The sequence below is a fragment of the Misgurnus anguillicaudatus genome, chromosome 10, assembly GCF_027580225.2.
Source record: "Misgurnus anguillicaudatus chromosome 10, ASM2758022v2, whole genome shotgun sequence".
In the NCBI taxonomy this organism is placed as follows: domain Eukaryota; kingdom Metazoa; phylum Chordata; class Actinopteri; order Cypriniformes; family Cobitidae; genus Misgurnus; species Misgurnus anguillicaudatus.
Window position 1 is genome coordinate 5,996,739 of NC_073346.2, and position 14,847 is coordinate 6,011,585.

The 14,847-nt window shown below is 38.0% G+C and overlaps 1 protein-coding gene across 2 annotated transcripts in view; it reads left to right on the forward strand.

Moving 5' to 3' along the window:
- The window catches only part of ascc3 (activating signal cointegrator 1 complex subunit 3), a 266,202-nt gene that overhangs the window by 226,714 nt on the left and 24,641 nt on the right, over nt 1-14,847 (forward strand). For both annotated transcript variants that reach the window (XM_055209422.2, XM_055209423.2), the window contains exons 23-30: nt 3,489-3,587; nt 4,129-4,297; nt 4,839-5,059; nt 5,132-5,217; nt 5,423-5,589; nt 6,989-7,134; nt 8,052-8,172; nt 8,360-8,502. In XM_055209422.2, the coding sequence (XP_055065397.2) occupies nt 3,489-3,587; nt 4,129-4,297; nt 4,839-5,059; nt 5,132-5,217; nt 5,423-5,589; nt 6,989-7,134; nt 8,052-8,172; nt 8,360-8,502 (1,152 nt within the window). The remainder of the gene's footprint in view (nt 1-3,488; nt 3,588-4,128; nt 4,298-4,838; nt 5,060-5,131; nt 5,218-5,422; nt 5,590-6,988; nt 7,135-8,051; nt 8,173-8,359; nt 8,503-14,847) is intronic.

Consider the following 14,847-nt stretch of genomic DNA (forward strand, 5'->3'; position numbering starts at 1 on the left):
TAACTTACTGTAGAAGATAAAGCATGTTTCATGTTCATTTAACTTTGAACAAACTGTTGTCAATAAATAACATAAATGTAAAATCTATAGTAAGTTACTAGCAGCCAGTAATACCCATTAATACTGTAATTTCTACAGACATTTTTTACAGTGTCCTTTCTAATGTTTATATAAACATAAATTCACAAAATGTATCATTAAAGTGGTGATTTGAGCAGTTGGCCACATCCAATGAAATGAATGGGTCTCTATGGGCCTCTGCTGGTTAAAGGGGAATTCCGCCCTGAAACGGAATTTAGGGTGTTTTTTCGTTGTTAACGAGTCAAACTTTCATTTAAAAGCATATTTATGACTAAAGAGCAACATTTAAGATATTTAAGATTTTCGTTTTCTGGTAAACTGGCCTTTGAATGTGAGTGAATAGGGCATGTCGATTGAGCGCACAAAATCTCTATTTTTACAACACTAAGGAGGCTCGACACAACGTGGTGCTTTGCTCGGGGTGTCGCGTGGGTCTCTGCACATGGGCGCGAGCATTGGGAGCGTTGTTTGTGTACACGGATTTTAGTGAGGGCGAGGGGTTTGGAGCAGCTTGCCGTGCTGTTGGACTGCGTCCCGCCGCCATGTTGCCAGTCATGAGCAGTCGATTTCAGAATGCGATTGAATGGACTCCATAGGACGCTACTTTTCAACTACAGGGTCAATATTGTTTTTCACTTGAGACAAAACAACAAATTATCCGTGCATTTATATGGAATTATGCTTTAGGAGCTATCCATCTTTACTCTCCTTCCTCCTTATGTCGCATTCTGAGATCGATTGCTCATGACTGGCAATATGGTGGCGGGACGCAGTTTAACAGCACGGTAAGTTGTTCCAAACTTTTCGCTTTTACTAAAATCTGTGTACACAAACAATGTTCTCAATGCTCGCGTTCATGTGTAGAGACCCACGTGATACTTCGAGTAAAGTATCACGTTGTGTCGAGCCTCCTTAGTGTTGTAAAAATAGAGATTTTGTGCGCTCAATCGACATGTCCTATTCACTCACATTCAAAGGCCAGTTTACCAGAAAACGAAAATCTTAAATATCTTAAATGTTGCTCTTTAGTCATAAATATGCTTTTAAATGAAAGTTTGACTCGTTAACAACGAAAAAACACCCTAAATTCCGTTTCAGGGAGGAATTCCCCTTTAAAAGGATTTATTTCCTAAACTCTAAATTATTTTATGTTTTTTTTTTCTAAACACCAGATGACCAATTTTAACACATATCATCTAGATCAATATCTAAAAATAATTTAAATCAAATTTAGATCATAATTTATGTGAAATTTTTATACAAATTTGATATTTTACAGGCAAGCTAATGGTGTAGTTGAGGAATTTAGTGGTAGACAGGTACAACAGTACTTCATATCTCCCAAACACAGCACTAATGTATAGATGGGACGTAAACAAAAAATATTATTATATATTATTTGTATCATTAAAGGAACAGTATGTAGGATTGTGGCCGAAACTGGTATTGCAATCACAAAACTTGTGGCTAAAACTGGTACTGCAATCACACAACTGGTGACAACATGACAACATAAACATCAGTTGAGGGCTGCAACTCCACTTTTTAAATGACAATATCCTGGCCGGACCACTGTTGTGAGTGATATAAGTATTTGAAATGAAAATGATTTCTTAATGTCTAGTGACATATCAGGGCCAATTTATGATTAATTGATATAAATTTCTTACATACTGTTCCTTTAAAAATTTATATATTTTTTTGTAATATCTGGGGTCATTTTTACCCCCGCGGAACTATAACATATACAGGAAAATTGGGGCTTATGAGGGTTAAAATAAAGGAAAATACAAGAAATATGTACAGAATATGTACAGAAAAAAAAACATTTTCAGAACTTAATGTCTTAATATGGCAATATGACCTCTCTTGGCACGAAACACATCTTGAGCTTTTTTAGGAGACTAAAGTCATTTGATTAGAATTAGAAATTATGATTTAATTTTATTTAGGTTTAAGAGGTCCTGCCGCTGCCTGCTATTGCTCAAGTGGAAGGGGAGTTTACCCTAAATATTTGACACTTCAGCTTATACTTTTATACTGTTTTTAATACTACATGCACATTTCCTGCATTTTCTGGTTGTATTCTAATAAAGAGACTGAGAAATAATTATATACAGGTATGATCACTATACAATTGCCAAAACAACAAATCTAATGGTAGCGTGCTGGCATAAGACTTTTGCACAGTACTGTATGTATATGTGTGTACATATGAAGAGTTTGGTTCCAAAACGCAGTAAATCCATTTTGACAAATTTCGTTAAAAAAATTTTTCTATACCAAGAAAGTGACAAGATGAAAACCACTTTTTTCTGTTACAAACTTTCACATAGCATCTTTAGGTTATAAAAACATCAAAAGTTCAAATCCATAACTTGATTTTCAAAGATTTATTATAAAAACGAATTATTTTTTCCCACAAAATGCAATAAATCCATGACAAGTTTTTTTTTAAATGCTATAAATCTATTGAATCAATGTTTAAATGTCCATTCATCGTTGCCATGATATATTCATTTAGTTGACTAGTGGTATACACTGATTAAAAAATAAACATTAATGGCATTAATCAACACTTACTTTGTTATATTAATGACACTGTCATTGCTGCGGTTATACTTGACGCCGTCGCTTAACATTTTTCAAAGCGATCAGCTATAAATGTTTTGGTCCTGATCGATTTTCATTGACTTTGAGTAAAATAATGGAAAGTTTTTCATAAGATCCCCTGGGGTCAATGTGTTAGAATCATATAAACTTCACAGATGCTGTGGGGAGATCAAGCATCCGTCTCCCGAGTGCCTCCCGCGAAAGTTATTGGATGTTGATGATTTACAATCTTTCCCGTCACAGAAAACCATCACAGGTTTATCAATGCCATTAAAGTATTATTTTGCTTCTGTTTGTTTGTTGATCACGAGGTACAAAGTAGATGAGGAAAACTAGGATTCCGTTTACTCAACGCGCCGCCATTGTTTGTTTACATTGCGTGGAATGGTGCGCTGTAATATGTGGAGCGGATTTATTGCGTTCTGTAGAAAAGCAGTAGTGGCGTATATCGCGTTATGGGAAAAAGGGAGAAAAGATGACAGAATAACATTGCGGATATTGGATTATGCTTAAAATTAAGAATTTACTTTTAAATACTGACCTGATAAAATACTGATTTTGACAGTAACTCATTTTTTTCAAAAATGCCGTTTATCGCGTTTTGGAACCAAACTCTTCATATATACATAAATTGCAATACCAATTTGCTGTGCAAAATGTCTGGAAAAAAATCTAATTTGATAAACATAAGAAATGATGGCTGCAATGTAAAAAAAAACGATTTCATGTAGTCTTTATTGTTATTGAAAAAAAATCAGCCATGACGTTCACATTTATGTCGATTTGTTGAACAGGTCCATGGTTCAGTTGGAGAGCCCTGGTGGCTGTGGGTTGAAGACCCCATCAATGACCACATCTACCACTCTGAGTATTTCCTGCTGCAGAAGAAACAGGTGATAGTCCAGGATATCCAATCATAATCACAATGGCCATCATTTAACTTACAAACAAAATCATGTTTGATTCATGAAACATTTTCATGCTTCCATGTATGCAATGCACAGATGACTGGATATTGATAAATGTTGGATCATCAGAAGCCTCGAGTGTATGCAGAACTCTAACACCAAGACTGGAGATTAAAACTTTGACTATGCAGATTTAATCAAAGCATCTTTGTGTTATTTGGCAGATAGAAAAGCATAATGAAAGAAAGTCTGAAAAGGCAATTTGGATCACCAGAACTATAAACATTTAATAAAAGAAAATGTTTGTTCACATGCACACTGAGAAATGTCAACTTTTAGGTAGAAATGACTTTACATCAATTATCACAACAGATATGCTCATTAATTTAGATCTTCTTCAAAGGCAGCCTAACAATTTCAATGAACAATTATACAAAATGAGATGGTACACTTATCCTTCATCATGTTTAATATCCAGCTCAATTTTAGATTTAAGAATCATTTTTGTTTTGTATGTTGTGCTCAGGTTGTGAGTGGTGAGCCCCAGCAGGTGATCTTCACTATACCCATCTTTGAGCCAATGCCCTCTCAGTATTACATCAGAGCCGTGTCTGATCGCTGGCTGGGCTCTGAAGCCGTCTGTATCATCAACTTCCAGCATCTGATACTGCCAGAGAGACATCCACCACATACAGGTGCATCTGTCTCTTCACCTTGCCAACAATCTCCCTCTACATTTATCACTACAGACGTCCTCTTTAATGTTGTGCATTAACTGCCGTTCTCCAGTTCTGAATGATCTACAGTACTGTTATCTAACAAACACCATGCAGGAAAACTGATTAAATTAGATTCATTATTGTCATTGTATCAACATACTGTACAATGAAATGATGGTGCACGCAGTATGAGTAGAAAAGCATAGATAAAAACTTTCATCCACCCACTAACATACTACACATCAAACATCCCCTGCGTTTTTACTATACACTTCCTGCCAACATATACAATTAATAAGATTTAAGACGCACAGGCCATTGAGTTAGACACAGAGACACACTTTTTTTGTCTTGCATTGTCCTGTAGACAAAGAAACAGATGCATGATGGTTGTATTTGTGCCCCGGCGACAAAACAGAGATGTCATGTAAACATCATGAGACGACAAAACACCATAATCAATGCAGTATTTATTTTTAATGATCAAAAATGACTTTTTCATTTGTTTTGGTTCCAGAGCTCTTGGACCTTCAGCCGTTGCCCGTGACCGCTTTGGGAAACAGGGAGTATGAGAGTTTGTATAAGTTCACCCACTTTAATCCCATTCAGACTCAGATCTTCCACACTCTCTATCACACCGACACCAACGTCCTGTTGGGTGCCCCCACTGGCTCAGGCAAAACCATTGCTGCAGAGATGGCCATGTTCAGGGTCTTCAACCAGTACCCAACCTCGAAGGTAAAACTTGCTATCTGCTTCAGGTTTGAGTTCTTATGACTTGCTTTAACTGGGCTGTGTGTGTGTGTGCAGGTGGTCTACATTGCCCCTCTCAAAGCTTTGGTCAGGGAGAGAATTGAAGACTGGAAGATCAGAATAGAAGAGAAACTTGGCAAAAAGTGAGAGCGTTTCTCTAATATCTTATATTTACAGCTGGGAAAGGGGATTTCTAAGTGGGCTATTGACACAAAATTTCCACCAAATGTAGCCATCAAGACAAATATTGAATTCATACAAAGAAATCCGAACATTTAGGTATACAAGTTGAGTCATAATAAATAAAGTGTTTCTATGCTTGCTCATTATAATTCTCTGTAAATCTAGGGTGGTTGAGTTAACTGGTGACGTTACTCCAGACATGAGGGCCATAGCACAGGCCGACCTGATCGTAACAACCCCAGAGAAATGGGATGGAGTCAGTCGCAGCTGGCAGAACCGTAGCTATGTGCAGAAAGTGGCTATTCTCATCATAGACGAGATCCATCTTTTGGGTAAGAGAATGTACACCTTCATATAAAAATTTTTATATATTTTGGGTGTAACAGTTCTGTGTAAAATTTGAACAGCATCAGCGCATCTATAATGAATGATTTGTTGAAGTTACAAAAACAGCCGAAGCTCCGCTAACCGCTGTATGTGACTGTACTATAGAAACAGATCGCCTGTGTTTCTCGTCTTTTACAGTAGAGTAGAGCTGTCCAGTCAACTGTGCTGTATGTCAATCACTTGATGAGCCTGCACGTGACAATTCGATAACATCTTAAATTCACTGTGTGGCTGCACACAGCAACGATATTCAAAACAAAACTGCGTTGTTTGATAGGTTTTATTGGCCCGCATCTCGATCTACATCCCAAGTGTTCAGAAAGCATGCCTGTTACTTTGGCTGCGGTCAACGTATTTTCATGCAACTTTTTTTCTTGGAGTCCTGAATTGTTGCCAAGTCCAGCGATACCAAACATGCCAGGTTTCGCCGTACGCTTAGTCCTGCGCAACAAACGATGCTTAAAAAACACGTGAATATAAGTGTTATTCCAATCGATTCAAAACCAACGGAAAAACAATATCATGCAGGCATGTGCTTTTTCTTTTGTCTTTTCTGCTCCGGACGCTAACTTTGTTAGAAAACCATACCTATTATATCAAGACTCACATTGATAAGCGTGTTTATGCAGCGCTTCACAGAGCAATTGTCATATGACATCAAAGTACCGTGAGATCAGACTGCTTGTTATGCCTTCAAATTGCTTTTGCGGCAAAGTAATGTCACTCGCCAATCGTTCTGTGCAGGGCCGCGTAAAATTAAGTGAAAGGTGGCCCCCTAGTGGTTCGGGGGACACTGCATAAGCATATTATAAGAAGGCTTAGCATTAAATCCTGTTTTTGTCATTAAGGGAAATCATCTTGTCTCAGTTACAGATTTAACTGGTAAATGATAAAGAATGATTCGCCCTCAAATGTATTGCATTGCAACAGATTGATAAGCAGACGTGCTATTTATGACTGGATGTAATGTTTGATACTTTGCGATAAAGGCAGCTCTCCTATTGACTCTGATCAGTGTGGTTCTGATGAAAAATAGTGAAGACCACTGCCTATGGTCATACAACAGTTTTTTTCAAAACTAAAAAGTATAGTCATAAAACTAGATAGATGTAATCAACATGGTTTAATCATGGCGCCACCTAGTGGTCTTGAGATGGGAAAATGGTTGTTTTGCTTAAAAATACTGCAAACTTACATTTAAAATCATGAGTCATCAGGCCCAAACGGGCATTTCTACACTTGTTGACTTCTAGTTCTGCTTGTAAACATGGGTTGGTAGAATACGTTTATTATTAGCTCATTGACACAAAGTTTTGCTCTCTCATTTGTAAATGACTTGAACAGGTGAGGACAGAGGGCCGGTTCTAGAGGTCATCGTGTCCAGGACCAACTTCATCTCATCACATACCTCCAAACCAGTGCGAGTTGTCGGTCTGTCTACTGCGTTGGCGAATGCGCGAGATTTAGCCGACTGGCTGGGCATCGGACAGGTACCATTTACAACTCATCTCTTTCTATGCTGTCTGCTGAAATCAACTGTTCTCCTTTATACAGTACCCCTCTGCAATCACACATCATCACTGTCTGTATCTGTTACATTTAACAAAACGCTCGCTATATCCAAATCCATCCGTACGGTGTTATTTATGGGATGTTTTCAGGATCAGTTGTCTTTCCTCTTCTCATATTTGAAATGATTTACAGCAATTCAAATCAAGCAAGAAATCTTGGCTCCCAAATGCTGCATTGAGTTAATGAGGTTGGGTGTAATTGATGGCTCTTGTTTCGAAGGAAACATGCTTCGCTTGCCATCAAAATGATTAGAAATGTTTTCTAAGGTCTCTGCAAAGCAAAAGACTAGAATAATGGTATTTCTGTTACAGACAAGCATACAACGCGTCAGTCAGTTTTTTGTATATGCGCGCACGTAAGAGCAAGCACGCATGGGTCTATAAATAACCATCATTTCTCTTCCAGCGTTTAGCAGCGTGTCGGTGAGTTAGCCGGAGTGTGGCCGCATCAGAGCAGGCAGCAGTAGTTATGTAAACGTTGTTTTACTATTGCTGAAACGTCACCCTGCTTGACAGACGGGGAAGGAAGGGGCGGGGGTCTCCATAAATCTGACATGTGCTGTTTGGACTGAGGCGCACCCCTAGCTGCCCGATCCATTATCCAGCGCTTTAAATATGTGCACACACGCACCCAGGCCCGGGCCACTTGTGCGAGAGCGCGGCACTGGGACAGGGGACAATGCCTGCCTGTAATTACACCCAGATGGGCCACTCTTTCAGGCACACGGCCAGCTGGGCACTCCATCTATCTCTTTATTACACTCTCTCTCTCTCACTCTCTATACCTTCTCACTTTCGGCCCCGTACTTGTTAATCTTTGTCTGTCTTTATTTCAGGTGGGACTGTTTAATTTCCGTCCCTCTGTTCGTCCGGTTCCATTGGAGGTGCACATCCATGGCTTCCCGGGACAACATTACTGCCCTCGGATGGCCAGCATGAACAAACCTGTTTTCCAGGGTAAAAAACTGCAGTCACACATACTTGTTGGATTGTGTGGTCCAAGATTTGACCCATAGCTCTTATGTGAAAACACTTAGATAAGTAGTGAGACCATCAGACAGCAGTCATTTCAAGCTTTTTATCTTTTTGTTGTTGGTTGCATGATTTCAGCCTCAAAAAATTAATTAAAAATACTGTGTTTCAGCAATCCGAACTCACTCACCTGCCAAACCTGTCCTCATATTTGTGTCATCACGGCGTCAGACACGCCTCACGGCTCTGGATCTCATTGCATTCCTGGCCACAGAAGACGACCCCAAACAGTGGCTTCACCAGGATGAGAGAGAGGTCAGACATCACCTTCTCAATGTGATATTACTCAAGATTAAGCTAAAGTAGCTGAACAAATTCGAAGTTTTGGAAAGCCACTTTACACAGAGCATACAATTTGGTTGCAATGCTTTATTCTTAGCAATTTTGAAAAATTTCACTTAAACACCACAACACTGTTAAAAAGATACACATTTACACGGATGTGCCAAGATGACTAAAAATGCTGTATTGCGTGTACCAGGCCAGTAGATGGCAATGTTACTTTATAAAGAAACAATGCAAGTATGCACACATACTGTACGCATTCTTCTATAGAGCCATGAATACAAAAAAATCAAGATGATAAAAGTTTTGTTTAGACAGATGATGAGGTAGTTTCTAACTGCAAGTGACCCTGGACTATAAAACGAGAAAAATTCTAAACTTGTGTTGGAGAAGCGTTAAAGGGACATTCCACTTTTTTTTGAAAATAGGTCATTTCCCAGCTTGCCTAGAGTGAAACATTTGATTTTTACTGTTTTGGAGTCCATTCAGCTGATCTACAGGTCTGGCAGTACCATTTTTAGCATAGCTTAGCATAATTCATTGAATCTGATTAGACCATTAGCACTCAAAAATAACCAAAGAGTTTCAATATTTTTCTATTTAAGACTTTTCTGTAGTTACATTGTGTACTAATTCCGACGGAAAATTAAAAGTTGTGATTTTTTAGGGTGATAAGTCTAGGACTATACTCTCATTCTGGTGAAACAATCAAGGACTTTGCTGCCGTAACATGGCTGCAGCAGGCGCAATTATATTATGCAGCACCTGATAATAGCCCCCTGCTATTGAAAATAACAAAGGGGATGATTTTCTAACCATATCAGCCTAGAAAATTGCATCTTTTTATTTTCCGTCAGGCTTACACGATGTAACTACAAATGAGTCAAGTTTTAAATAGTAAAAATATCTATGCTAATGGTCTAATCAGATTCAATCGATTATGCTAAGCTATGCTAAAAGTCCAGACCCGGATATCAGCTGAATGGATTCCAAAACGGTAAGAATTAAATGTGTAACTCTAGGGGACCTGGACAATTAGCATATTTTTTTAAAAAAAAAGTGGAGTGTCCCTTTAACTCTACCAGCATTTTTTAAACAAGTTGCCAGCGTCAGCATTTTTGATATGATTTTTACAAAGGTTTAATGCCTTTCAGAAAATGTTTTTAAATATATATATATATCAAATGAAAGAACAGTCCCTCTCAAATATGGGTAGGTCTCTTTAAAAAATAAGATAGCATTTTTGTAAAGGACTTTTGTTAGAGATCAGATTCAAAACGATTATCTAAACATACACCGAGTATTTCTTGCTTTTGCATCCGTAGATGAGGTATTGTTTTACAAGTTGGGTAAGAGCACCACCTTGTGGATAATAGCGGAAATATGAATTGCCGTAAAAACTAGGGATGCTCCGATCGATCGGCCGATAATGCTTGCTATGCTTCTCAATGAATTACGGCAAAATGCCGCTACATACAAAAGCCAGGGGGCGCTCTCGTGCAGAAACTCAAAATGCGCTGTAGACGAAGAACAATACACACGCAGCTATGATGACACGCAGCTTAAGGAAACGTCTTAAGGATATATTTATATTGCTGTTCTTCAAACCTTTTCAGGTATTTTCATGAAAATAAAGAATATGTTTAATAGCTGTGAATAGATCGGCTGTACGATTCAGAATAGTGATCGGCCACGTATTTTTAGTGGAGATCGGCATTGATCGGAGCATCCCTAGTAAAAACTGTCAGGGAAGCATTTTCTTCTTGATTGATGAGATAACTCCTCAATGGCAGGGAAAGAGTTAATAAACTCAGTATCTTGAGCACCACAAAAACAGTCCTGTAGGCCGCCATTGTTGTTTTTGTTATATTCGCGCATGCCTATAGACTGAATTAATACTTTGCGCATGACGTCATTGTTATCACAGATTTGCGTTTACGTAGTTCACATGAATACAACAATAACTCGTGTGGATCAACTTGTGTATGGATTAACCAGTTCTCGCCATGAATATAGGCATATATATTGGCGCTAAGAGTAAAGAAACAAACATGAATATGACAAAGTGTTTTTGAAAAACGTGCACTTTGAAACTCATCTATAAAAGTTTGCGGTTTCAGGGCTACAAAACGTCGGTGTCATGCAAACTGACAGCCAAACCACAAAAAAACTTGACTGTTTATGGTTAAAATGTCTGTTGTGTAAACGGCCTTTACGTTCAGTATTCTGTTAATGTCTTGAGGACACATACAGCAGATGAATAGTGCTGTTTACTGAGATGACCTTTATGATATTATTGCAAGATTCAGATGATTTGGGAACGGCTGTACATTTTATCTGATAGATCCTCAATGCTCTCCTGCTTCTTTTGTTATCTTCTCTATCGTGTCATATATCTATTTATTCTTTCTCTCCATTCACAATCTGAAGATCTCCGTGTAACGGTGATTACTGTACGGCTCAGCTCAGCTTCTAGCAGAAAAGCCTGTGTCATCTTCCATTAAACTCCTCTTTCCACCGCATGCCGTTGGATCATTTCAAGATGTGAACAAACAGCTTTTTTCTGCTTGCCATCACAGATGTGTGCTAATATTTTCAAAGCTCTCAATTACAGAGCTATTCAAGAAAAATGCTGCTTTCTTATCCCAATTATAAAGTAATCACATAAAAAATTGCAGCCTTGCGGAGGTGATAATTTCTTTAATAGCAGACGTATGTAACACACATTTGCACAAACACACTAAAGAGATGGGAAACACGTCTTTAATTATGTGTTTGCATGAACACACACACATGTCTACAAACTGGGTTTTACTGTGATAGTGCTGTGAGGTCACAGATTAACACATCAGGTTCAGATAATGACACACAAGACTGATCCACCAGGAGTGTGTTATGTTGCCATTTATAAAGCTCAATGTTTACTCCAAAAGGAGATATTAACAAAAAACTACAACAAACGCATCAGAGAGAGAGAGAGAGGGGGTATTTCTGTATAATTTGTTGTAGTTTAATATTATCATAAATGAAGCAAAAACACAACTGAACAAGCAGGCAATCAGTGTTCATTTTCTTCTTTTTTTAATTAATTATTTTCAATTTATATCTTTCAATTCCACACATACAGTGGCAAGAAAAAGTATGTGAACCCCTAGGAATGAACTGGTTTTCTACAGTGATTTGCCATAAAATGTTATCTGATCCTCATCTAGGTCACAACAATAAACAAACACAATGTGCATAAGCTCACAAGACATAAATAATTCCAGTTTCTTGTGTCTTTTTTGGAAACACCCATTAAACATTCACAGTGCTAGAGGAAAAGTGAACCCATGGACTAATTACTTTATTGAAAGCTTTTTTTTGTCAGAAGCTGGCAAACTGGAGTCCAATTCATAAAATGAGTTTAAATGTGTGGTTTAGTGCAACTTTGATTGATATTAAGACACTCAAACATTTTAAGATTGCTCTCCTTAAGAAGCATCAGCTCTTCTGAACCATGCTCTTATAAAGATATCTGATCAAGAGATGTTGCACTCCATAAGGCTGAAAAGGGATACAAAACAATCTCAAAATGTTTAGACCTCCATCAGTCTACACTTAGACAAATTGCCTATAAATGGAGACTGTTAAATACTGTAGCTACCCTTCCTAGAAGTGGGCGCACAGTCAAGATGACTCCTAAGACACCATGTAGAATACTCAATGAAGTAAAGAAGAACCCGCGAGTAACAGCTAAAGGCTTGAAGACATCATTGGAACGGGCACACAGCTCTGTTCATGAGTCTACCCTACACAAGTCTTTGGACAGGCACGGTGTCTATGACAGTACACCACGGAGAAAGCCGCTGCTCTCCCGAAAAACATTGCTGTGAGCCTGAAGTTTGCAAAAGGAGCACCTTGGCAAACCCCAGTGCTACTGGAAAAATATTTTATGGATTGATGAAACAAAAGTTGATTTTTTGGGGAAAAATGTTATGGCGTAAAATGGGCACAGCTTACCAACATCAAAACATCATCCCAACAGTGAAGTATGGTGGAGGGAACATCATGATTTGGGCTTGCTTTGCTGCCTCATGGCCTGGACCACTTTGAGGGTAAAATTAATTATTAAGTAAAAAAAAATCCTACAGGATAATGTCAGGGTGGCTGTCCACCAGTTGAAGCTCAGTAGAAGTTAGTTGATGCAACAGGACAATGACCTTAAGCATTGTAGTAAATCCACTACATACTGGCTTAAGAAAAACAAAATGCACCATTTGGAGTGGCCCAGACCTTAACCTGTGGAATGACCTCAAGAGAGCGGTTCACACCGGACATCCTACAAATATGTCTGAGTTAAAGCGGTTTTGTAAAGGGGAATGAGCAAAAATTGCTTCTGAACGATGCGCAGGTCTGATTCAGAACTACTGAAAGCGTTGCTTGAAGTATTTACTGCCAAATGAGGCTCAACAAGCTGTTAAATCCAAGGGTTCACTTACATTTTCCTCCAGCACTATGAATGTTTAATGGGGGTTCCTAAAAAAAAGACACAAGAAACTAGAATTATTTGTGTGTTGTCACCTTATGCGCATTGTGTATGTCTATTGTTGTGACCTAGATCAGATCACATTTTATGGCAAATCACTGTAGAAAACCAGTTTATTCCTAGGGGTTCACATACTTTCTCTTGCCACTGTAAATTGCAGATTTCCGCACGCAAAATATGCGGGGCTTACATGATTTCATAATAGGGCTGCATAACGATTAATTGCGACTAATCATTTGCATAATAAAAGTTTTTGTTTACATAATATAGGCTATGTGTGTGTACTGCGTATAATAATTATGTATATATAAATACACACAAATGTATGTAAATAGAAATATATACAAATGTAGGGAAAAATATATTATATTTATTTATTTAAATGTGTTTTTATACACAATTATTATACACAGCACACACACACATATATTATGTAAACAAAAAACTTTTATTATGCAAACGATTAGTCGCGGTTAATTGTTATGCAGCTCTATTTCATAATCCTCGCATTTTCACATATATCTTAGCAGAGAGTTGAAAAATTTTGCATCACACAACTGCAACCATGTCCCCTGTTGCCATGGGAACTTTATGAAGTGATGTAATTACGTGACGTGAACATCATTGAAAAGCTGCAAAACTGCAAAAATTTTTGCAAGTTCCCGCAATTTCATCACATAAATATCCCGCATATTCATCGCACTTTTTAAGAAAACGCGCCACAAGATCAAGGATTTTTGCCCACAACAATCACTTAAAAACTTTTCTGGAAGCACTGATTTATGGTTTATTTTTTGAAATTTAATAAATCCGCTATTTCAGTTAAACTTGGCGTAATGATATTAAACTGTAATGCTGTTGACAGACCTGGAATTAATTCACAGGTGTGCGTTTATTGGAAAATAATGCACACCGGAGCCGTAGAACATTCTCAACCAATGAGAATGAAGCATTTAACAGCCCTGTGGTATAAATATTTATATTTTTATTATTTTGAGTTGCACTATACAAATGAATTTGAGTAATATTAAATCACTTTAATCGTGATGATCTATTTGTGATTGTGTTTGTATTAAAACAGTATAAATCTGCATGTGATCGTTTATAAATGTGGGACACAAATTTTCGGGACAGTTTGAGTCATGTTGGGAACAGCAGTCATTTATGGGGTAGCTATTGATGTTAGTGCTTTATATTTCCATCGGCACACAGATCTTGTGTTAGAGCTAGATGCCTCATAAAGCATCTTAATGTCTGGCATCACTGACAACAAGCCAATGTTCCCTGTTAAAGACCCAGTAAAAGATCTTGCACATGTAATGTGTGTCTGCCTTTAATATTAGCAATGTGTATGTTTGTGAACACGGCTCTTTACATTTGCTGTAAAAACAGACCCTAAATTATTGTTTATCAGGTTTTGCCTGTGATCCATGTAGATATAAAACAGTAGATGCTTAGAAGGTAGACGGAGAAAGATCATCAATCAATTTAAATCTGTCCCTTACATAAAATGAGCATGTTGTTTAGAAAGAGCACAACAGTAAATGTATTGGTTTAAAACGAGGAGAAGAGAGAGATGTGTTTTGATATGAATGTGAGGTCTTCTGGATCCAGCATGTTGAATGTGTGTTTCAGTGATATACGGGACGTCCCGCTGCTTTACTGCACTGAAGCGTGTAATGACTCGAGTGTTTCCCTGCTGTTTCAATGACAGCCGGCTGACGTTAGCTGTCCATCTAACAGCACTGCTCTAACTTCCCTTCATTTGCTCTTTAAACGTTTCCTTT